This window comes from Aspergillus ruber (genome assembly GCF_000600275.1).
Source record: "Aspergillus ruber CBS 135680 unplaced genomic scaffold scaffold00003, whole genome shotgun sequence".
In the NCBI taxonomy this organism is placed as follows: domain Eukaryota; kingdom Fungi; phylum Ascomycota; class Eurotiomycetes; order Eurotiales; family Aspergillaceae; genus Aspergillus; species Aspergillus ruber.
Window position 1 is genome coordinate 641,516 of NW_024467299.1, and position 22,911 is coordinate 664,426.

General features: G+C 49.1%; 6 protein-coding genes and 1 non-coding gene across 7 annotated transcripts; 2 read left to right on the forward strand and 5 right to left on the reverse strand.

Moving 5' to 3' along the window:
* Positions 1-29: 29 nt before the first annotated feature.
* EURHEDRAFT_447966 (Zn(II)2Cys6 transcription factor) lies at positions 30-2,971 on the reverse strand (the record flags this gene model as incomplete). The annotated part of the gene is made up of 3 exons (XM_040783705.1): positions 30-1,058; positions 1,118-2,024; positions 2,085-2,971. The coding sequence occupies 3 exons, from the start codon at positions 2,969-2,971 to the stop codon at positions 30-32; spliced, it is 2,823 nt and encodes a 940-aa protein (XP_040642231.1).
* Positions 2,972-9,644: 6,673 nt separating this feature from the next.
* EURHEDRAFT_408886 (60S ribosomal protein uL4) lies at positions 9,645-11,313 on the reverse strand. The gene is made up of 4 exons (XM_040780939.1): positions 11,089-11,313; positions 10,896-10,990; positions 10,679-10,829; positions 9,645-10,624 (listed from the first exon to the last, which is right to left on the reverse strand). Exons 1-4 carry the CDS (start codon positions 11,196-11,198, stop codon positions 9,862-9,864), a joined length of 1,119 nt encoding a protein of 372 aa, XP_040642232.1. The 5' UTR covers positions 11,199-11,313; the 3' UTR covers positions 9,645-9,861.
* Positions 11,314-12,028: 715 nt separating this feature from the next.
* Positions 12,029-13,347, reverse strand: EURHEDRAFT_408887 (lytic polysaccharide monooxygenase AA11 family protein). Its single transcript, XM_040780940.1, has one exon. It carries the CDS (start codon positions 13,300-13,302, stop codon positions 12,046-12,048), a length of 1,257 nt encoding a protein of 418 aa, XP_040642233.1. The 5' UTR covers positions 13,303-13,347; the 3' UTR covers positions 12,029-12,045.
* Positions 13,348-15,042: 1,695 nt separating this feature from the next.
* EURHEDRAFT_408888 (IMPACT family protein) lies at positions 15,043-16,557 on the reverse strand (the record flags this gene model as incomplete). The annotated part of the gene is made up of 1 exon (XM_040780941.1): positions 15,043-16,557. A coding segment is annotated over one exon (1,033 nt), but the record flags the coding sequence as incomplete, so codon positions are not given.
* An 83-nt stretch (positions 16,558-16,640) lies between these two features.
* Positions 16,641-16,712, forward strand: EURHEDRAFT_t28. The gene has a single exon. It is a non-coding gene; the product is annotated as a tRNA-Arg (tRNA).
* Positions 16,713-17,836: 1,124 nt separating this feature from the next.
* EURHEDRAFT_448193 (LCCL domain-containing protein) lies at positions 17,837-19,967 on the forward strand (the record flags this gene model as incomplete). The annotated part of the gene is made up of 2 exons (XM_040783726.1): positions 17,837-18,306; positions 18,359-19,967. 2 exons carry the CDS (start codon positions 17,837-17,839, stop codon positions 19,965-19,967), a joined length of 2,079 nt encoding a protein of 692 aa, XP_040642235.1.
* Positions 19,968-20,134: 167 nt separating this feature from the next.
* EURHEDRAFT_408891 (putative C6 transcription factor) lies at positions 20,135-22,862 on the reverse strand. Its single transcript, XM_040780942.1, has 7 exons — positions 22,743-22,862; positions 22,674-22,697; positions 22,498-22,619; positions 21,915-22,441; positions 21,565-21,863; positions 21,076-21,507; positions 20,135-21,011 (listed from the first exon to the last, which is right to left on the reverse strand). The coding sequence occupies exons 1-7, from the start codon at positions 22,800-22,802 to the stop codon at positions 20,199-20,201; spliced, it is 2,277 nt and encodes a 758-aa protein (XP_040642236.1). The 5' UTR covers positions 22,803-22,862; the 3' UTR covers positions 20,135-20,198.
* Between the last annotated feature and the right edge of the window lie 49 nt (positions 22,863-22,911).

A 22,911-nucleotide genomic window follows, 5' to 3' on the forward strand; every position in this document is an offset into this window, starting at 1 on the left:
TAAAAAAAAAAAAAAAAAAAACACACACATTACTGGTAACTGTTCTCTCGAATCCAGATGATATTGTCCTTCGACAACGAGGCGTCAGCGCCTAGAGCAATCAACAACTTCTCACGAGGTAGACCCCCATAAAACAGGTCCTGTTTGTTCAACTGCTGTGTTTTAAGGCTGTACTGCCTGGCTATAGGTGTAGGGGAGCGGGCCGCAGCCTCCAGTGATGTACTGTCCATCACGAACCCTAGTTTGTCTGATCGAGAGTTGAGAGATGCAACCATCGCATTTAGCCGCGTTTCGATCAACGAAACCAAGGGGGACATCCCTTGCCAGTAGCGATTAAGTCCTCGCACCATGTCCAGCCCACCTCGAATGAGGTTAGTAGAGTCGAACAGCCCAGTCATCGCACCGGCTGCACTGAGGACATCAGCTGCGGAGAGAACCATGTAGCCCACGAAGGGGTTGAAAGCCATTGTTCGAAACGACTCCAATTCCGCACCGGGCCCCGAAGAACCATGTTCTGATACGTGTTGTAAAAACATCAGACATATCTGTAGGATCTCGACTGCGTGGTGTCTGGCTCGGCAGATAAACCGATTCACTGTTACAGCACGGAGATCCTCATATCGAACATATCGGTTTAACTTCAACAAGGTGTCATGATAAACCAGATGGTTAAGGAGAAGAATGTTCACTTTTTTGGTACGAATGCCTCTCTCAATATTGTCGGCCGTGATCGCGAGTTCATGGGGGAGCTTCCTGGACCATTCATCACACCGTTCGACAATTGATGCATAAAATGCTTCATAATCGTCATTGTATGATTCAGTGGAGGTCATAGAGAGTTTAAACCCCTGATCTGATACATCTCCCCACACGGACAGGATGTCTATAAGGAATGCCAATGGGCTCAAGACTGAGATGTCATCCGCTGATGGCGGCGCTTTGTTTTGAAAGTATGGCACTGTCGCGTATTGCTGTGCCTCGTAGGTTTCTTCCCGACATGGTAGACGTAGGAAGGCCGCTTGCGACGGTATGAAAGGTGAATTGAAACTCGAAAACCGCTAATGTTTTCATATTAGCAAAGGCACAACTGCTTGAGAAAGAGCAAGGAAATACTCACATCCATCAAGTAAGCAACCCAAAACGTCCGACGACGACATTCAATTAACGCTTGTGGATGTAGACCATATTCGCAGCCTTGGTTCTGATCCACAATAACACCCAAGGATTCAAAGTTATAATTCAGCCCGCTGACTGTTCGAATCGCTGCGCCTACATAGTCCCAAGACTTGAGTATAGCACCGATTGCGTAGTACCAAAGACTCATGATAATACGGCTCTGAGCCAGTTGCAGCGTAAGCGTGTTCTGGGTATGTTCCACGGCATATCGTGCTGTACGGGAGTACTTCTTCAAGGCCGCTACCTTGTCGGAGCGATCTGAAAAAACACATCCCATGGCCAGCATCCAATAAAGTAGCATTTTGTCATCAAGGGACTTGGTCTGGCAGGATTTAACCCATAGGAGGAACCGTTTTCGTGGAAATATCGGGTATAGGTTGTCATTCACGTAAGTGAAGTAGTTCTCGAGATGATGTGTGGTTGACTCCGGTTCGACTTCATATGGATCTATACTCCATTCGCGTGCAAGTGGATCATCAGGATCTAGGTCCCTCATTGCAAATAGGATCTCAGCGTAATCGGGTTGTCTCTGAGGCTCCATGCTGCCAACCAGGGAGCGCTTGAAGGATTCGTCCTTTCCAGCAGATACCCTGCTCAAGCGCCGCTTTTTTGAGCTGTGCGGTCGTTCAGATTCCCCATCGCTCCGCTGAGCACGGTCCCATGCTGACAGTGTGCCCATTGTTGTATCTGATTCCGGGGTGTGGGCGGCAGTGAGTGGGAGGGAAGTTGATCGTTCCAACGCGTGCGCAGTGCCCATAAAGCTGGAAGCACCAGGAGACTCATACGACAAAGCATCATGCCTGCTGGCCAGGTGTGAAGCTTTTGATCCAGCTCGGTTGCCACGAGGCCTTTCCAAGAATTAGTTAGTGCCACAGGAAATCTTCATAACACCGCAATCGAGTACTCACGCATTTTCGAATCGGCACTCTCGCCCAGATTTCTGGCATTGATCGCACTTGGGCAGATTTGGATGGCACTTGATTTTCTTTTCCCTGCAAGTAAGGCACGCCTGTGCCAATCGTTTCCTGGGCTTGCCCGCCTTGGTAATACCCCAATTCGCGTTAACCGGTACACCATCTATATTTTTCGGGCAATATGAATTGTCAGCGTACACATAACACAGCCCTTCTCCCTCTATGTATCTCTCATCGACTACATGCGGCTGGACTGAAGGTGCTTGTGGTCGATTTTCGGTAGCCGCCGTTGATGGACGAAGGTCACTGGCTGGTTCCCTGTGCGGAGGCGCTGCATCCAGGTGCGGAAGTCGGTCATGGTGCAACGGTTGGTCTGATAAAGTTCCGTGTGTTTCCTGGTGCGACCGCAGTTCATCCTCTCGGTTTCGAACGGGAATGTTGACTATCGGGGGTAAGCTCCTCGGCTCTTGATAGGTCGATCTATCGAAGATCGGTGCACTAGGCGCACTAGAGGCGAGACTACGGTCGTTATGGTGGACTGAATAACCCGCCTGGGTATCACGGCCTGGTCGGCGATCATAAGGAGACGATGCATTCGGCAGAGAGACGGGAGTCAGCAACTGACTAACCGACGGCAGTTGCTCCTTCCTTGGCCCCGTGTCATCCCAGCGCCGTCCCGTGCCCGAATTTGGTCTTTCTGTCGGGGCGTGCTGACGTAGGAGAGTGTCCGTTCCGAATCGTAATGGTATTGGCGCTCGAGGCGGGGGAAGTTGATATACGGAACCCATCGGTTCTCGAGAGAATCTTGACTCTTGCTCAGAAGGTGGATCATCGATGACAGGTAGCATACGGCCGAAGGGTCCGACAAAGTAATTGGGCATAATGGTATTTTCAATCGGGGATATATTCAATCTGTATACTCGACATAACAGCGGTGTCCAGTGAAGATATATCTCGTATGAGATACGGATCTGGTCGAAACGTCTCGCGTGCGTTGAAGTTCGCAGCCCCACAGGTATAAATGGACACTCGACCACGACCCCTAGAGACTGGAAAGCTGTGAGAAGTGTTGATACGCAGGACTCAGTCTGATAAAGACGATATTTAGCAAAAGTCCCTAATTTTGCCGGATCAGACAGACGCACCTTTCTTTAGTTCCGATTATTCTCTCCTCCAGCGCCAAGGATGGTAAGAATGGTAAGAACGGTAAGAACAATAAATCCAGGATATTCAACAATGAGGCTGAACTAAACCCGAACGATGCGGGGGGCACAGACAGATGACCAGCACCTCTGCAAGATGATGAATGATCCCCCTCGTAAGACGGCGCACGGCGAAGACTATGAACGATGATGACAACGATAAGAGAAGTGGCTTCTTCCCATAGGGCAAGACAATCAATATCAATTGGTCGAGTATGTCTGCGCCGCAGACTTCATGTGCACGCTGTCATGTCCGAAAGGAAGAAGAAAAATGAATGGGATGAGCGGACGACGGCGTTGCATCTAAGCACATCGGGTTCGCAAACGACAGTTTTAACTAGTAGATTGCCTGTCCGGCTGTTTTCTTTGTATTTTCTCTCAGTTAGGTTCTTCCCATATTAAGATTGCTGCAGGATCCCAATTGATCGACCGGCAAATTGACCGAGAGTCTTGTTTGGAGAATTGAGCTGGAGCTGCTGCGGTCACAGCTAAGCTGACTGTTTCATTATTGTTAGGCTTGGTTGGTTCTGAGGGGGCAGAGGAGGAGAGAAAATGAGAGGGAAACAAAAGAAAAGAGAAAGCGAGACACGGCGGAATGGGAGAAGATGACGATGAAGAGAAGTTTGGAATAACCAAAAACGGGAAGGGGCAGAAATCTTGGACCATCGCCTCCAGGGATGGATTTAATCTATTGAACGCACGCCAACGTTTTTTTTTTTTTTTTCCTCCTCTACTGTACTAGTGATAACATAAATACTAGTTCTTCTTTTATTCTACAATTGTGCCATAGCAGAATAAAGTGAGCAATATAACATTTCGGACATTTTCATGGCCAACGGTATCTCTTTTGCCTCCTCCCCGAAGAGTACACCACTCCATACCCTGAACAAGACCCGCGTTTCTGATGCGCACGAGATCCAGGACAATTGTTTCAACCAATTCCCAGCGTACGTACTCCGAGTCGGTAACTTGCGACTTTGGTCCAGCACCATGATAGTCACATCTGGTTTCCTTCTGGCTCTTAGAGTTTCGCTCCCCCGACGGACTTTTTGCGGGATTGTCGGCCGGCACTACCGTGTTAGAGAACTGCTCCGTACTCTATCATGTCTGGGTACGGGTCCTTGCTCCACCGTCTACTTGGTTTGGCTGCCTCGCAGGCTGCCCAGAAGTAGCAGTAATAGTGAGGAGAGCAGGGGACACCGTCTGCGACTCAAAAAAGGTATGGACGATCTGATCTGCAGCTGTCAAGAAGGGTAGGGTTCAAGTCTGGTCTTCCTGTGCGTTGACTTGCTTTTTTTTCTGTATGTTTACTCCGTAGTTATTAAAACTAATCAAAAAGCCTCCTACAGAGTATAAGAGTGATAGACGCATCTCCGTAACTCGTGCCGAGTCCCAAAGGATTGCTGGTTCGTTAAATGTATACGGAGTACATATACGGAACCAAAACGGCTAATGCACTGCCAGAATCCTTCGGTATCATTGGCGCGATCCCTTCGATCCCAAGAGTTCTACCCGAACATTTCCCGGACTGAATGAAGGCTAAGAAGGGAATGCGAAGTAAATCTGTGTCCAAGTGGCAACAACGGACACGTTCCATATTGAGATGGGGCCATTGTCCGTTCAAGGTTTGGCAAGGTTTGAGGCAAAGAAGTCCGATCGCGAGAAGCCACAAGAGACTCCGTCCGTCGATATCCGGATACCAGAATACGCACGTACCGGGGAGAATGAGAACGAATGTACAGACAATGGAGCAAAGATCTTCCCGTCGCGATCTCGGGATTTGAAATTTCGGCTCTACTAGCCGATGCAGTACTTTTTTACGCGGGATTCAGAGTGACTAGACAAGGATACTCTGTAGCATACAGGACACTAAGGCTGGGAGGGATTATTGACCAAATGACTGCGCCAGATACATAGAGTTCGCCGCAGAGTTCGCCCGAAAGAAAACCTTATGAATAGAAACGGACAACTGAATCATTCGGCCAAAGATGGAGGCTGGGGGTTTACTCGTACTGCTGATAAATACATTCTTAAATCCCGGCGAAGCATAATTTTACGATTCTAATGTCTTGTGTACCCCATATGTGCACCCACACATTATTCAAGCTTCGCCTATGACTCTCAATCTCATTCACTACCCCATTTTGCCCAGCTAGGCTAGTAGCCCAATAATAGTCCATGATGTATACGAGTCCTCCATAATGTCATTGATAAACGTTTGAATTTTATAAATTGCCATTTCTACTATGTAATACGGCCGGTGGCGAGCTGAACCTCAAACCATATCGGCGGTATATCTCGTTAGGGTAACAGGTTGATTTACTGTGCAGAGTACAACCTTCTGGAAATTCGGCATGGTCAATGCATCCTTACTGAATAATGCTACCGGAAAAGTACAACCTAAGCAAACAATTGGCTACTCATTCACCTTTAAATAACGTAATCTATCACCGAGAGGCGCATATCACCGAGAGGCGCGGTCGGCGGCGGCGCATACTAATTACTTCGTACATCTACGTAGTATCCTCTCCATGTTATAAAGCATGCCGAATCTATTAAATCTATTGCTATCTAAGAGGGCATTTTAATCTATTATGGCCCTCTTGGTTGCAATTGCTGCACCGTGCAGGCCGCCGTGATCTTGATGATGGCTCTTCTTGCACCTCTCTTTCTCTCAATCTTTGCAGTCCCTCATCACCAGTTAAGCTCCCTCCATCTTGAATAAAGGCTCGTGTCATCTTCTTCTTCTCTTGCTGATGCTTATTTGAAGTGCGAAGCTGATGGAGTTCTTGTTTTAATAGAACAGCATCCTGCATTGCAACTTCTGTGCTCTTCATGAACTTTTCAAGCATCTGGTCCGCGACAACTGAAGATAGAGACTGATTTTGAAGGTCTTGAATCTGCTTTTTCTGCTGATTCAACTGATAAAGATTGGCCGGTGTCCTTCCTAAATAAAAGGATTGATTGCTGGATGAGGAAGAAGGTGGAGTTGGTGTCTTCAGCTTGATATGGAGTTTTGCAAGCACTTTCTCCGGTTTAAAAGGAATAAGACCAGCAGCCGCAAATCCACTTAGTATGTTGGCCTTTGAGAATGCATGAGCATGGATTTTGGTGTAGTTAGATAGGAAATCCATTTTATCAATGGCATGGATGCCATTTTGCGCTATCTCTCTGATTTTCTGGCCATAGTAGTGCTTGAGCGGCCCAAAGCAACTTATATCAAGTGGTTGAAGTAGATGAGATGAATGAGGAGGCATATATAATGGAATAATCTTCCTCTCAGTGCAGAAATGATCGAAACTTGCAGTTGCATGGCTGCTATGGCCATCAAGAATCAAAAGGCGATATCTGCCAGCAGTCTGAGAGGCAGTATGCTTCTCAAACATCTCCTGAAGCCATTCAAATCCCAAATTATCATTTGTCCAGCCATTATCACTCATGCTAATTCTGTATTCCTTTGGAATAGCTGAATACCACTGAGATTGATGCCTTTTCCCGGCCAGGATAATCTGCGGAGGTAGAGCAGATCCGGAGGCATTTATGGTGATTATTATAGTAGTCCACTCGCGATTTCCAGGCTGGATAGATTTGACATGGCTATCTCTAGTCTCTGAGCCACAGATGACCTTTGCAGTTGATGTTACTCCCATTTGAAAGCCAGATTCATCCATATTGTATATATCCTGCTCCAGAATGCCATATCTTTCGATGGTCTCTCGAACGCGATCAAACCAGCCGTTTATCAACTCAGGATCCTCGCATTTGGCACGTTGGTAGTCATATCGGCGGGTATATTTAGATTTGAGCTCAGGACGGCGTTTAATATACCGGTTAACCCATAGCTCACCAATGGTCGCTTTCTCGGACGATTTTAGACGTGCGGATAGGAGTAATTGGGCAAGATGATGGACATTTGATATTTGGAGAGGTAGGCCACGCTCATACATATCTAGAATCCATCTAGATAGTGTATCTTCTTCAAGTTCTGATAATTTCCGGCCATTTGCAGTGGATTCATTGCGGGAGCGGACTCCATTCAGGCGTTTCATTAAGGTTCTTGATGGCACATCAAATGCTTGTGCACAGGCAGTCTTAGATTGAAACTGGCCTTGATTAAAAGCATCAATAGCTAATTTCATCCGCTCTTCTTTAGAAAGCTCATTCATGATGGATAATTTGGTGAAAAGTAGGTTTGAAAATATGGGTGTAATCTTCAGTGGAAACCGCCGCCGACCGCGCCTTTCGGTGATATGCGCCTCTCGGTGATAGATTACGTTACCGGTCATTTGTTACACACAAGTATATGTATATCTTACATTGCTACTCCACACAGCATTTTCGATTAAAGTGAGGTCGATATACATATACCGTACCTTACATCCGATATCTCCATATCCTGTGACAAAGTACTGCCCCTGTGTACGATCATACGTATGTATATCGTCTTTATACCCAATTCCAGCGTAGACAACGATCTAACTTCGTATGCCGTCTTCATTCCCGGTGCCCGGTACAATAGACGAACAATGGGGATACGATATGGTCAATGCTCTCTCGTGTTCCTGTAGCGATTCAGGAACTGGATGATGCCCGGTTATACATAGCATTCACCATCGAAGCGGGATTGATCTACGTATACAAAGTACCAAAGCGTATATCAGCCTGTACCCAATTCGCGAATAAAAATACGTATTTTAACTTTATTTGATGATGTTCATATCTGGGATCGGACCGGGATACGATATGCTCAATGCATTGTGAGAGGGACCAGGGTGCGGTTACTGACTCTATACGAGTTCAGCCACATGACAATGGCACTGTAACTACTCCGTACTATTGCATGATAAATATCCTCACATCACCAGAATATCCTAATATCCATACAGAGCACGCGCCGTGGCCCTGCATAGAAATTTTGTAGTTCATAGAGTATTTAAATTTAATTTCAAGAGTTGTCTATCTTTTGTGCACCTTCCTACAAGAACACACAGAACACGCCCACGTACTCGACTTATCTTGGCATGAACGGCGATAGTATGTCCCCTTAACTACATCTACCCCTGCGTCTTTGTCTCGTATGTGTGTGCTATGTATAGACATTATCCTCCGTGCGGCGCGGGCTGTACGACTCGTGCACGCCCTATTGATGAGCTTGTAGATCTACGGGGTAATATCTTGACCTCCAATTTATATGACGATATGTTTAGGTGCGTATGAGGGGTCGCATTGAACAAAATGCAAGACCGTCGATACACAAGTTGCGAACTGGAGACACGCCTTAATCCAGGCCACCAGATATGCCTGTCCAAAAGCAACACGATGACTGACGCCATCCCAAATCTCTAGAATCACCAAACGGGTTAGGATCGCAAGAGAATAAACCCTACTGCCGTCGATCGTGCTTGACGACGGTTCTTTTAGAGAAGCCCCCGTATAACTTCTCCAGCTGAGCTCCTTTTTCACGTAAGCCAATTCATTACCCCCCTGAGACGCTGCCATCCTATGCCCCTTCTCGTCCCAATGATATAACAAGAGCGTCAAACTGTGCTTGGGGATTTGCTCGTAGACTGTATATAATTTTTCTTGGTTCGTCGCAGTGAGAATAAGCCACCCCACTGCAACACCAGTATCCGCATCTGTTTCCAATTCGCTGGTACCAGACAAATTCACCTGCTTGTTTTGATAAAAATTTCGCAGACGTGAAGAGCTTGTGTGCACACGATGACCCTCTTAGGCGCTCACACTTTCTGAATCAAAGAATGAGAAAATCTCGCGCCACTATCATCCAGGTCTCCAGTATCTTATCGTTGTTGTAGCCCCAAATCTCGTCAAGAGAACAAACCTCTATTGGAGGAACGGATTTCATATTTGCTGTTTTAGCAGCAGCATGCTTGCAAGTGGTCGACAGATAGGGCTTTCTTGCTTTTGACTAGCGGAAGGAGTGAGTGGCCTTGTGGATAGACAGATCATAGCACAGTTATGCGAGGTTGCCAATGGAAATGTTGGATCAGGTGCTACTGGGAGATAAGACAATCGAGACTTCCTACATGTAATTGTCTTCACATATCTTTATGCTGTTTCCAATCCTAGTCGATGATATTAATATATAAAGAGAAGGTTCTATACAATCAGATATCAAGACAACGAACAGACCAGTATAAATAAGTGCCGTAATACCTTTTGTAGGGAAGAGGTTGGGGGCATGACTGGTAAGACGCTATTATCTCATCTACCAGAAGATGTACTTAGGTATATATATCCTAGGCTAGAATGTCTCTGAATTGCAGAATGAATATAGGGCAACCTGCCGATCATTTGCTTGCAAAACAGGTTACACATAGTGAACACGAGTGCTGGCTGAGCTAGAGTTGAGACTATCGTTTTCGACGCCATGTGCTGGGTACGATGTCTGGCTACAACGCATATTCGCATTTGGTATCATACTACAATAATGGTATAAACTACAGAATCGTGAACAGGGTATTGCGAACCATTGCATTCATTGGTCGACTTATTTTTAAACAAATAACAAAAATTAAAGATCAGACATCCCTTTTATCAAAACCCATTTAGTCCTCACGAAGAGTCTTGACGAAAGCACCAGAAGCCCGCTCAGGCTTGCCGTGCTCAACACCCTGCTGACCGAGTTTCTCCTTGGAGAAAGCAGCGGCGTAGGGGTTGAGACGGAGCATGACCTGCTTGTTGCGGAGAGGGTTCTTCTTCTGGACACCCTCACGCTTGGTGCGGGCGTTACCCTTGGGGGCGTTGAGGACCGACTGGATTTCAGACGAGTTGATGAGACGGGTCAGGTCGGCGTTGGCGACAACGTTCTGGGGCAGGAGGTAGTCCTTCTTGAGGGCGGAGGGGGTGGAGGTGGTGCCGTAGACCTGGTCAAGGGCCTGGAAGGCGGCGGAAGACCAGACGATGAAGCGGCCGAGGTGACCACCGGGAGCGAGCTGGAGGAGGTTGAGGGCGTGAACGGAGCAAGTCTCAACACCGGGGATGTTGCGGAAGGCACGGACGAGCTCCTTGCCGTCGGTCTCGGGGTTGTAGATGACAAGGGGACCGCGGCGCTGGCGGAAGCGGCGGTTACGGAGCTTACCCTTACCGGCGCGCATCTTCTTGGACTGCTGGACCTTGGCGAGGTCGGAGCCAGCACCGAGGGCCTGGAGGAGGGCAATGGCGGCCTTGGTCTTGGTCAGGGAAGCACCCTCGAAGGTCTTGGAGTCAACGACCAGGGGAACCTCGGGGACGTTCGCGACACGGTGACCGCGGGCGAAGAGCAGAGCGGGGACGGAAGAAGCAGCGAGGGCAGAGGCGGTAGCGAAACGTCTATCCAGGTTAGCTCCCCTATCTTTTTTCATTCATTCCTAAAGTCAAACACACCTCTGGCCAACGTTGATCTTCTGGTGCCACTTTCTCCAGACCTTAGTGGGAGCGAACATACGACCCGAACGGCACTGGTTACCGAAAGCAGCCTGACCAGCACGGTGAGTACCACCACCAGAGACACGGGGGATACGAGCGACAGCGCGACCTATCATAATCATCAATATCCGCCTTTCTCCCGTCATTTTCAACTTTTATAGCCAAACAAACATACCGGTACCCCAAGACTCAGCAGAAGTCTGTTCACCAGCCTTCTCGCTCACGGCGTAGGGCTGTCTCTTGTTCTTCGCCATACCGGTGTGAACCTGCCTATAGCCCTGTCAGTCTCCTTTTCCTTCCTTGCTCCCCAGCATTATCCCCCGAAACTCAAATTTCTCCTCCCAAAGACAGAACAGCGGGTTGCATACTGGACGATATCGAGACGAATGGGCGAAGTGAAAACAGCCGGCAGGGGGTGCGAAGCCCCGCTGGGCTTGCCATCAGCCGTGGCGATAGTGACGGTAGGGCGGGATGCCATTGTTGTCGGTTGTCGTCGTTTCTTGTTGCTGCTCTTCGACAAAGGCAAGAGATTTCAACAAGAGGAGTTGAAGATCGCGACGGGCGGTGGTGCAAATTTTCGCTTGCCATGGGTGGGTCCCATTGAATTTGGATGTGGGTTTTGTGGGAAGCCCTGAGCCCTGAAATACTTCTTTTTTGGGTTACCGAGTGCCAAGACTTTATACTACGGAGTATACAACATAGAGCGTAGAGCGAGAATAGGCTATGTTCATGCTTGGCCATACGTAGATTTCGTAAATATACAGGACAATATCTTATTAAAGCCTGGTTTATCTGATCGGATGTACTAGTTCTGGAGGTAGCTTGGGTGGCACATACAACTATGGAGTACAGAGTACACGGATGGAGTCTCCGTACTCAACAACATCGGGAACAACAGCTGTAGAGCTTCATACAGCGTATTCCGTACTCAATTTGCAGATATCTTACTTCATATAATGCGGCCATTGCTCTATCAGCTCGAAAGTCTACAGGTATAAGAACATTACAAGAACAGATATGCGAATGAATCATTCTATTGGCTGGAGATCATACGCAAGTCAGGCCACAACAGACAGAACTCCTAAAGCCATGCCATGCAAATCTTTGCTCTCCACTCAGTTGAAAAGTACATACACGAAGGAACAAAAGGGGGTGTCATCATGAAAAAAAAAAAAAAAAAAAAAAACCGACGAAAAGATAAGTGAAAAAAAGGAGTGTAAAAAGGGTCCATCGCCGCCAGACGGCTACGGAAACGAAGCAAGTAAAAAGAAAGTCGTTAATATCTGAACCGGCAGATATGGTAAAGAAGCGGTTTTTATTTTTTTTCATGCGTGGCGATGACCACCGTGGGCACGCTTTCCGAAACGCATCGAGTTCATGCGAGGCTTCAACTTGGAAGCTTGGACACCAAGGTCGGCGCTCACACCAACGGTGCATGAGACACCGGCAGCCATCTGCTGAGAAACGCCCCATTCAGTGGTTTCAGCATCCTTTTGCACACATTGCTGGTAGCTCGAGCCGTCGAGACAGTTGTATTGGCCCAAGGTGCACGAGCCGGATGCGCCAGAACTGGAGCTGGAGCTGGAGGCTGAACTAGAGCCGGAGCCAGAGTCGGAGCCAGAGTCGGAGGAGCCGGAGTTAGAAGTAGAACTGGAGCTGGAAGCGCTAGACTCGGCAGCCGGAGCAGCAGACTGGGTGGGAGCTGGAGCGCTGACCTCAGAAGCAGAAGCAGCTTGAGGAGCATAAGCACCACCAGTAGGAGCAGAACCACCACCGAGACCAAGACTGAGACCAAGAGAGGCACTGACAACGGGGCTGGGCTCGGAGCTGGCAGACGAGCCCGAGCCGGAGCTGGAGCCAGAGCCGATGCTACCGCCCTCACCACCAGAGAAACTGGCGGAACCCGTGCAAGCACTCTCGCCCTCCTGCATGAGTTGGCTGGCTTGGCCGAGTTTCACAACATCATCACCGGGCTTGGGGAAGCGAATGTCGACGCTCTCTGGTGTAGTACAGCCGTTGACGTTGGCGACGAACATGCCAGGGTAGTTGGTGGAGCGCTTCTCCTCCTCGGAACGCTTGGAGGATGAACCGCCCTTGACGGTGATAGGTGCACAGTTCATGTACATCTCACGGTTTCCAACACGGTTAAACCAAGTCCAGGCCATGGTGTATTTCCCAGCATCGATTTCGGGAATGGTGAATTTAAGACCAGGGTTGTCGATCTCGTTGTTGGCATTTTCCGGCAGGTTACCCGTGGTATCGACAGGGCAACCACCTTCGAAAGACTTGATGACGTACCAGTTGGATTGCTTGGTGGGTTTCTCGTCGGTGGACAAACTGATTTGGCATGAACCACCACCGTGAGTGGCACTACCCTTGAGTTTGAGTTGCACAGATTCACCGACGCTGTAGATGTTTTCCTGGCTGGGCGCATCGTAGTTTGTAGCCTTGCAAGGAAAGTTGCTGCCACTGGCGTCCAAGGGAGAGTTGGTCAGGTCGTCTGTGAATGGGGCAGGGTTGGTCATGACCAAGTGAGCGTTGGCGGCTGACGCACCCAAGAGGGCGGTAGCCAAAACACTCATTTTGAAGACCATCTTGACGAGACGTGCTGTATTTTTTCTTTTTTCTCGAGGTTTCGATTTGAAATTGAATCGTTCGACAGTTAAAGATTTCTGATCGTACCAGACGAGTCAGAAAGGCAAGTAGTAGAGACCGGACGGACGTTGACAGAGCGCGAGACAGAAGATCAACTATGGGAGTAAGGTTAGCATGACATGAAACGAAGAGAGGCGGATACGACCAGTTTTATGTTCTCCCTGAGGACAGTCTTTGTTGGGTGTCTGAATGCCGCACAATGAAGCTCGGAGCATACAAAGACAAAAGACAGAAGACAAACGAAAATGAAGACGGAGTAAGGGTACAATACCTTTATCTGCTAGCCACGGGCAATGAAAGGCTCTTTTGGAGGATTTCTAGTCAAAGGACTGACGGAATCTGCCACAGGCAAAAGCCACACACGAGGGAGTGATATTGTAAGGATAGAAAAAATGCAAAGATGCAATAATGAAAGAAACAGGAACTAGCCCGTATGAAAACAGTCGAACGATGCAGGGTGAAAAGAAAAAGGATTGAAGGCGCTCCAGCGTGGGGAAAGAAAGAGGAAAAAGAAGAGAAGTGATGGTGGCAGGAAAGGGGGTTATATAGACAACAGCTCCCGTCTGTACACTATAGTAAGACTAGTACTCCGTACTCTTTTTACTGACATTGAATGAGTCTCCACAGTGGATTGACTTTTGCTGGGATGTTTCAGAATAAACGCTCATCCCTTCCGCCGGGCCTGTGAATGGCTAGTCTCCCCTCTATACAGTCGCCGGCATAGCGCTCGCTGAGCCACTCATGTCGCACCATCAGCCGGTGCCTGGATGAGCCGGCGGTTACTCAATATAGCTACAGAGGACAATCGTATTGTCTGACTCGATCTATGCGAAGAATATTCTGTATGGATGAGTAGACGCCTACTTTGTACAGGTCTCAGTGCAATTACTTGTACGGTGTGCTCCATACCCATAGTGACTGACAGTGTACACCGAGTAAATACCCACTTCAGCCACAACGCCGCCGGGATGTCTTATTTCCCAGCCGAGCCAATGGTAATTTCCGCGTGGTCCAACATTATTCAGTCGATCGGTGGCTGCTTGCATTACTATTTTTTGATTGGGCCGTCATTCCTTTCTTCTTTCACATGGGGGTCGGAGCTAGCCTGTATTCCGCGCACAACGCCCAGGGGCAAAAATTGGGACAAAAAAAGAGATGTCTCTGATATTGCCGCACTAGAGAAGTATATTCTTCTAGAATAACGGTGCAGTGGCAATTATACATTTGCCCGATCTATTTTTGCGAATTTGTATGCTTGCGCTCTATTCAGCTAGCATTCAGAGTACCTACGGAGTACAGCTCTCTGTACAGTGACGGTACCCGGCAGGAACTCCCACTCATACAGCCAAACCATGGTTCCCCTCTCCGCATCCGACCCATTCAGCGCATTCCCTGGTTCTCCATCGCTGCATATGATCCTCTGATTGCTCAAGACCCGGTGGGTTGGTGATGCTCGTTTCAGATACATCATTACTGCAGGCTTAGCCTTGACTCCCTTTTGCCGACGGACTGGCCGGTGATTTCTGTCATTTCCATTTGGACCGTGTCAACTATCGAATTGTAGACTCGATGTATACTCGCACGTAACAACAGACTGGGAAGCACGGCTGACGCGGTTGACCGAAATTATCTACAGGTTGTAGTGTTATTTGCATTTGGGCTGCTTTGTACGGGTTCTTTGTGTCCAGGTGCATTTCGCATTCTGTACATGTGCCGAGTACGGATACGTACTGGTAGTCGACGCCTAGATCCATACACTTTTGACAGGTCTGTTCGTGATCGGATGAAACACCCCTGATACTCATGGACCATTGTTCCTGCCCATCCGGATCCTTCTGGATGCAGCGCAGAAATACCACTCACTGGAATTACCGCTTCAGGAATGTCATGTTTGATCAAGCATACCCATATGGTTCGTTATCCTGCATGATTGGATCGGATCTGGTGCAACACACCCTGAAGCCTGATACCAATCTCATCATGGCATCGTACCCTGCTGCCGCGGCGGATGTGCCCGAGATCCAAGTCCAGCTGATTCGTATACTTGTAGCGCCGTGAGCGCCCAATCAATAGCACAAGCAGGCTATATCAGATAGACTATTGGGAAGAACGTTTGAAAACAGCGACAAAAGTACTGGTAAATGGCAAATCATTTTTTCCCCTTCTTCTTGCCCTTTTCATTCCCGCCATTCTCCTTCTTCTTATCCCACCCACCCCGAATCAACGCATCGCGCCCAACGGCGTTGATAATGCGAAACCGATCCGGGCCCAAGTGTATCCCGCCGTACCACCTTGTCACGACCACCACGACATCCCAGACATCCATCAACTGCATGAGATGCAACAGTCGTCCTCCCGCAGCCGTCTCGCCGTCGTCATCACTGTCCTGCACTACCATTTCTTCTTCCCCACCTTTGCCGTTGTTGGCACTTCGTTTCTCTCTGATTCGCCATGCGCTGATATTGTGCGTCGCTGCTGCCACTTTCTTCTCGGTCGCGAGCAGGTGGTCCAGGTATGCTTGTGCTTGTGCAAGATTGGTGACATACGCTGCGCGCCCGACAAATATCGATTTCTTTTCCGTCACAACCTCAGACAGGATCCAATCAGGCGGACTATCGATTCCGAAATTCTCCCGTAGCGAAAGTGTAGCGAATTCCTCCGGCGCAAGGTCATTCGTAGCCGTAGCCTCCTCTTCCATCTGTTCTTCTTCGTCATTACCACCGATACTCAACTCCTCAAACGCTTCCACGGTTTCATTGATAATATCAAAGAGACAAACAGCCCCAGGTTGATGTATCCTGCTCACAATATCCTCCACCACATCCACCGCGATCTTCCCCTCACCGCGCGCGCTCGTCGAAGCAGTCCCCAGAACCCTTGGTCTTGTCTCCGGATACGAATTTTCGAACCCGATGATAAACGATAAAGTCGGATGGTTCGGAAGCTGTAATTTGATACTCGATGCGATCGGTGCCGCGGAGCCAGCGCTACCCAGGTCCAAAGTCGCAGTGGTAGTGGCAGCGGGGGTGCTGTTTATGATGACGGTGCCGGGGTCGTAGATGGCATTGATAGCTTCGATTTCTTCGGCAAGATCGGGGTTTTGGAGGGAGTCGAGGGAGGGCATTTTGGCGTAGGCTTTGACATTGGTGTGTGGTGTATTGTTGGATGTGCTTTGCTTCATGTGCTGAGCTTCAGAATCTTAGCCCCGCTGAGAACCACGGTAAAGCGCTCATATAAATTGCTCGGTGATTGTTGGGTAAGCAATGGCCGGCTGGCCTAATGGTAAGGCGCTTGACTTCGAATCAAGAGATTGCAGGTTCGAGCCCTGCGTCGGTCACGCTTCTTTTTTCTTCTTTTTTCTTTTCTTTTCTTTTTTTCTTGGCTATCTCTTGCCCTTTCTCGTTTTATGTTTAAGAAATTTCATGGATTTTTCATTTCAAATGAAAAATTTTTAATATATTTTCTCACTCTCGCATCTCATTGATCTAACACGGTGTACATGCAGCAAAATGCGCAGCCCGATATCGGTAACCAGGTGCATAACTAGCGAATCTATGAACAGCCAGACCACCGAATACCGCATACTCGTTATCCATGATCCATGGTATACTCGACTACCAGGCGATGCATCTGTTTGCCTCTTTGCCTCTCTTTTTAGGTTTATCTTTGCCACAGGAACTTGGGGGCACTTGGAGACGGATGCAGGTACAGCGGGCTCAGACCACTGGAGTCGGACGTACCTGAGAGTCTATCAAGTCCTTATGCCCAATGCTTTATGTCTACTTTTGTCCAAATTGATAAGAACAATCTACTTTGTACAACGACCGAATATCACTCCTAAATCACTATAATAGTCAGAATATAGTCTGTAATTGCTGGATCGCTCCCTGAAGATCGTGGTTACAGATCTGGGGAAATCTCCACTTTGTATCCGACCCATTTACGTACCTGCGCCTCCAAGAGTCAAGACTCTCCAAAAGCTGCCCCTCCCCCAGAAAGTCGAAAAGACAGCCAGACTCAACAGCCCGAGCCTCCAACCAAAGGCTACCATGGGATGCATTTGTTTGCTGGCCACTCGTCGTTGTTCCAGTTGTCTTGCTGATTCAGCGTGGCATACGCAGCATTGCCGTCACCTGATTGGTTGTTTATGCCTCAGTCAGCAACCGGTTTCTGACCTTCGTCTTTAGGCTGTCTATCTTCTTTTCTTTTGTCTCTCTTTCATCTCTCTTTTTTCTTGCTTATTCCTGCTCCCCTCTTTTATCCAGATTATGTTTACGCTTACTCAGGGCGGTTAGTTGTTGCTTACAGTCATTTTTCAGCCCTGCCACCCATTGTCATCTCAGATCTCCGTTTCCGTTAGTTCCGCCGCTTTCGATCCTACCATAAATCACTGATATCTACGAACTCCTCATCGCTGGCTCGATTGATTCACACTGCTCTTTTTGATTTAGACGCCTCACGATGTACGGCGAAGGCAACGTCGAGTCCAGGGTGTATATCCCTCCGCTTCTTGATGCCGAGGAAGATCGTTCCGCTGATCCCGACGCTTCCGAACAGCTCCTGCGCCCGCACGATGAGGAATCAGGCCCCAACTATCTCCCCGTCTGGCTACAGGAGTCTTCCAAATCGTTCCACTGGGGCTGGGTACCCTTGCCCTTGAGAAAGGTTGGCCGTGCTACGGCAAACTGGGTCAAGGGTCCTATTCCGTCTCATCCGTTGTTGCTGAGCCGTTTGTTCCCGCAGTTCCAAGAACTCCCGGTTCGGTACCTGGAGCGGTTTTTTCCTAAGCGGAAGCATAAAGTTTCGTTGCTATTGGGGCTTTATGTGACCTGGTTTCTACCGTGGTTTATTGTGCTGTTGCATTCGAGGTCGTCGGGGTATATTGAGGGATATGGAGCGCCGCAGACGCTTGCGTGTGATACTACTCTCTGGTGAGTCTACAATTTGAATCTTGTTCAAGGTGCAAGAAGCTAATGACAACAGGGAATTCGGTAATGGCTGTGGTCTCAACGGCAATGACTGCCGTCCCTTTACTGCGTCGAATGTCCCATTCCGCTGCCCTGCGAACTGCCGTTCTGCGAAACTGACGACGCCTCATACCGTTGGGAATGAAACATACAACTACCAACCGCTCGTTGTCGGGGGTCCAGATCCGGAGACTTCTTCTCCAGCAACGTATCGGGCAGATAGTTTCGTCTGCCAAGCTGCCATCCACTCTGGCGCCATCTCGAATTCTGTCGGGGGCTGCGGTGTCGTTCGTCTTGAAGGCGCGACACATAAGTTCCCTGCGTCTAAGCAGCATGGTATCGTGTCATCTGGTTTCCCTTCGACGTTCCCGAAGTCGTTTACCTTTGTCGATCTATCGTCGTCGCAAGCTACTTGTCCCAAGGATCCCAGATGGCCGCTTCTGGGCGTCACGGCTGCTGCCGTTGTCGTTCTTTGGCTTTTCTGTACCTCCCCGCCTGTTTTGTTTTTCAGCACTTTCTTCATGGTTTTCTCCCACACAGGCCTGGTGTCGGACCCGCCGTCGTATCCCTATTTTGCCGATCTGGCGTCCGCGTTGCTGTCGCGGATGCTGCCGGCGTCATTCGTCGCATATGTTCTCTACAAATTTTGCGCGCAGCCTCTATTGGCTCCGCTTTCGTTGCCCGATTATCAGTTCACCAAACTGTTCCTCTACTTGCCACCGCTATTCTTTGCCGCGCTGAATAACTACACTTTTGCCAAGTTGATACCTCTGGAGCGTCTTACTCCCCATGACATCCAAAAGCAGCCAGGGGCAAAGTTTGCTTTGGCCATTGTGATTCCGACCGTGATATGTATCATTCTCAGCCAGGCATGGCAAATCCGCCAGGGTGGATTGATGCCGCGGTATCTCAAGATCTATGGCACTATGGGTATTATCCTCTTGATTCTGCTCCCTTTGCCCGGTCTCCGTCTTCGGATTCACCACTACATTCTTGCTATTCTTCTTATGCCGGGAACTGCTTTCCCTACTCGTCCGTCATTGATATACCAAGGTCTGCTTCTGGGTCTCTTTATCAACGGTGTCGCTCGATGGGGATTTGCGTCGATTATTGAGACTCCCGCTTCCTTGGGTGAAATTGCTCCTGGCCCGGTGGGGCCGCACGGCTGGTGGGGTGCCACCTACCCCAACATCACGGACTCTTCTGTCCTGATCCACCTACCTGACAGAGACTCTGGTGAGGAATACCGCGGCAATGGCAACATCACCTTTGCTCTATGGGAACACGAGCGCATGGCTAAGTTTGGCGTTGACGGTGTGTCCGTCCTCGTCAATGACGTGGAACGCTGGAGGGGATACCTTGACGAGGACAAACAAGGCGAGTTCACCTGGCACCGTCACGGTCACAAGGGTCTGGAAATGTTCCATCAGTCTACTATCGAGGATGATGCGGAGCCGGACCAGTTTGGTGTCAATACGGCAGATGAACTGGATGACGATAACAAACCTGAGGATATCTTCTTCCGCTTTGCTTTCCTGAAGGGTGCTGAAGCGGGTGGTTATGGCGGTGCTGGGGTTTGGCTCAGTGATGGGACGTGGGTTTCTGCTGATCCTCCTGAAATATAGACCGTTTTTCTGCGTTACTGGATTTCACTGTTTTCAGTCTTCTAGCTATTGCGAGACTTGACTAGAGACTACTATACCCCAGTATGGGGTGGATGACCACCTGGTGTGGTTGGGTATGGGCGTTGATGCTGGTTTTGTTATTTTTTCTTCATTTCTCATGATTTATGATGAATTGAATGGTATTCTTGATATGTGCATACATTCCGTAGAAATATCGTTTCGTAAGGCAACTCACAACCACCCCTTAAAATCAATCAACGAAAGATCCTCCTCCAATAGCCCCATCATGTACTGATTTCCCGAGAACCAATTCCCCAACTGCGTCCTCTGCGACACTCCACCCTCAATCACCACATCTGACATTTCATCTGCACCTGTACCACTACCACTACCACCATCAACAGCACCATCTCCAACCCCCGGCGGCGCCAACCCCAACGCACTCAAATACACATCAAACTCCTGCCCCACACTCGCCAGGACCTCATCCCCGCCATTACTGCTACCCTGTCCCCTCGCAGCCTGCGCTTTGGCCTCAACGTACAACTTCGCCACAGAGCACAGAACCTGGCATAGCCTGTGCAAGTTAGCGATGGCCTCGGAGTGCGCGGTTAGTGGCCGCAGGGAGAGGACGAAATCTGTTAGACGGGAGAGGTCCGCCACCCCTCCACTGCTGTCGTTGTCATTGTCGTTGGTAGGCGACCTGCTAGTATGAGGGGTTGGTGCGTTGGCGATGGGAACTTCGAGGATGTGGCAGATGAGTACTATAAACGGGATAAACGGCGCGTAGAAAATCGTCCAGTGCATGTAACTGCATTTCATAATCTCATTACTCTCCTTGATACTCATCATGCAGTCCTGGTGTGCTTGGAGCGCTGCACGAGCTGTCTCGATGCAGTCGTGTGTAAAGGCGCTGGGGGAATCGGGGGAGGGCGGGATTGCGCGGTAGATTAGGGTGAGAACGGAGAAACGGCTGACGCAGTCAGATTTGAGGTAGTAATCTTGGAGTTTGCTGAGAGTGTTATTGTGGTTGGTTGTGAATTTCTGTATGTCCGGTTAGTTGAGTTGGTAGGGTAGAGGAGGGGGAGGAGGGGGAGGAGGGGGACACCTTGAATGGATCCATGACAGTACACTGCATCTCCTCCGCTAACTGTCTCGCATGGGACACACGGTCTTCTTCAGGCTGCGATAGCGCAGCCGGGCTATACAAGAACTCATAAACCTTTCCCTGAATCTTCGCGAGCCTGATCCACAATTTATGAATGGTCTTCCACGGTTGCACGACGTTGGATGCCTCAAAGTTCATAGGGAGGGAGATATCATAGTCCTGGATTGACGATGAACGTCCCAAACGCAGGGAGAGTGCCTTGTCCAGACAGTAGATCGACCAGAAGAGGCCCATTTTTTCTTGTTGGGTGGATGGAGTGTCGTGCTCCATTGAGGAGGCGCGGTGGTAACCGAGGGTTTGGCAGAGGCGGGCTGCGGTTGATGTTAGGGTCCAGGCAAAGGAGGGTTTGGAGATTTCGATGGCGTGGATGGTCTGCTTCCTGTTAGCTGCCTGAATGGTTGATTATGGTAATGGGGGAGGAAGAAGTACTCCTAGAGCAAGAGCTTCGATGGATTCTGCCCGTGGGGGCATTAGGAGGTTCAGGTTGACAAGAGCTGTTTCAAGGTTGTTACGGCAGAGGCTGAGGTATTTCTGGCATTCTTCTCTTGTCTCGTGGTCTTTGGCCATGAAGCTCCATTCGATGAAGACATTGTATAGACCTCCATTGACTACGATGAAGGTAGCATCTGAGTACTCGTCGATAGCAAAGTATACCTCACGACACTTTTGGACAAATTTGTCAACGGAGATAAACGGGAAGTATCCCTCAAATATCGTCGGTGGACTCTCTATCCAAACATCAGCAACACAGCAAAAGAAACAAGAATGAGAAGACTAACCTTTAACCCACCGACACAACCTTAACACCAACTCCATCGGCGGCATCGCCAAATCCCGCAACCCAGTCCCCCGAATTGTCTTCTGATTCGGCAACCTGACCTCCCGCGAACTTGACGGATGCGCTTGATGATCTTGCATACTCACAATCTGTTTGAGCGTCGACAGTGCTGCCCCAATTCTCGGACTGGATACTTGCAGTGCGCTCTGCGAGACTGCTGTCTCAAGGAACTCGCTTGCGTAGGCGGAGTGCGCTGCCATTGAGGAGTTGCCTTCGAAGGGACTGGATTCGTGCTGGTCCAACGCTGCTGCAGTTGTTGTGCGGGATGGGTAGTTTGACGGAGTGGGGGTTATGTGAATTTGTCTTGGTGTAGTTGTAGGGTGGTATGTTAGTTCATTTGGGACAGCAGCAGGAGCAGCAGGAGCAGCAGGAGCAGCAGTTGTGGTAGATGTTATGGTAGACTTAAGATCACGGAGGGATACCTCGATGCTCCCAAGGCGCTCCTCGATTAGGTCGATCTTCTTCTCACTGTATGGCATCAACACCATTATATCATCTCATAATTAGAAGCAGGTTAGGCGTACTATTGACTAGAAATTAATACCCTCCGCCGCGGCTCCGGAGGCTTCTGTCCTGCTCCCGTAGAGCGACAGACTATCTTGGATGTTCGGCAATTTGCGCACGGTGTGCGTTTATCACAGCGGATCTACAATATATATAAGATTGTTCGTCTAGATTTATCAATTGGAGGTTTGTGTACCTTTCGTAGTCGACATTGATCACACTAGAACTGTCAGGTCTGATAGATGTCAATGGCAGAGCCACTTACCGCACGGCGTGTGTCTTGCGTTTCTCTGGGCTGCTCGCTCTCGGGTTCCTCGGGTTCCATTGCGACTAACACGGAGTGGTTTGATCAAGGCTATCAAATAGAGTGGAGGCTTCATTGTGTAAGGAGGTTGGCGTTAGTGATGGCGAGAACCGATAGAGGACGTCGGGTC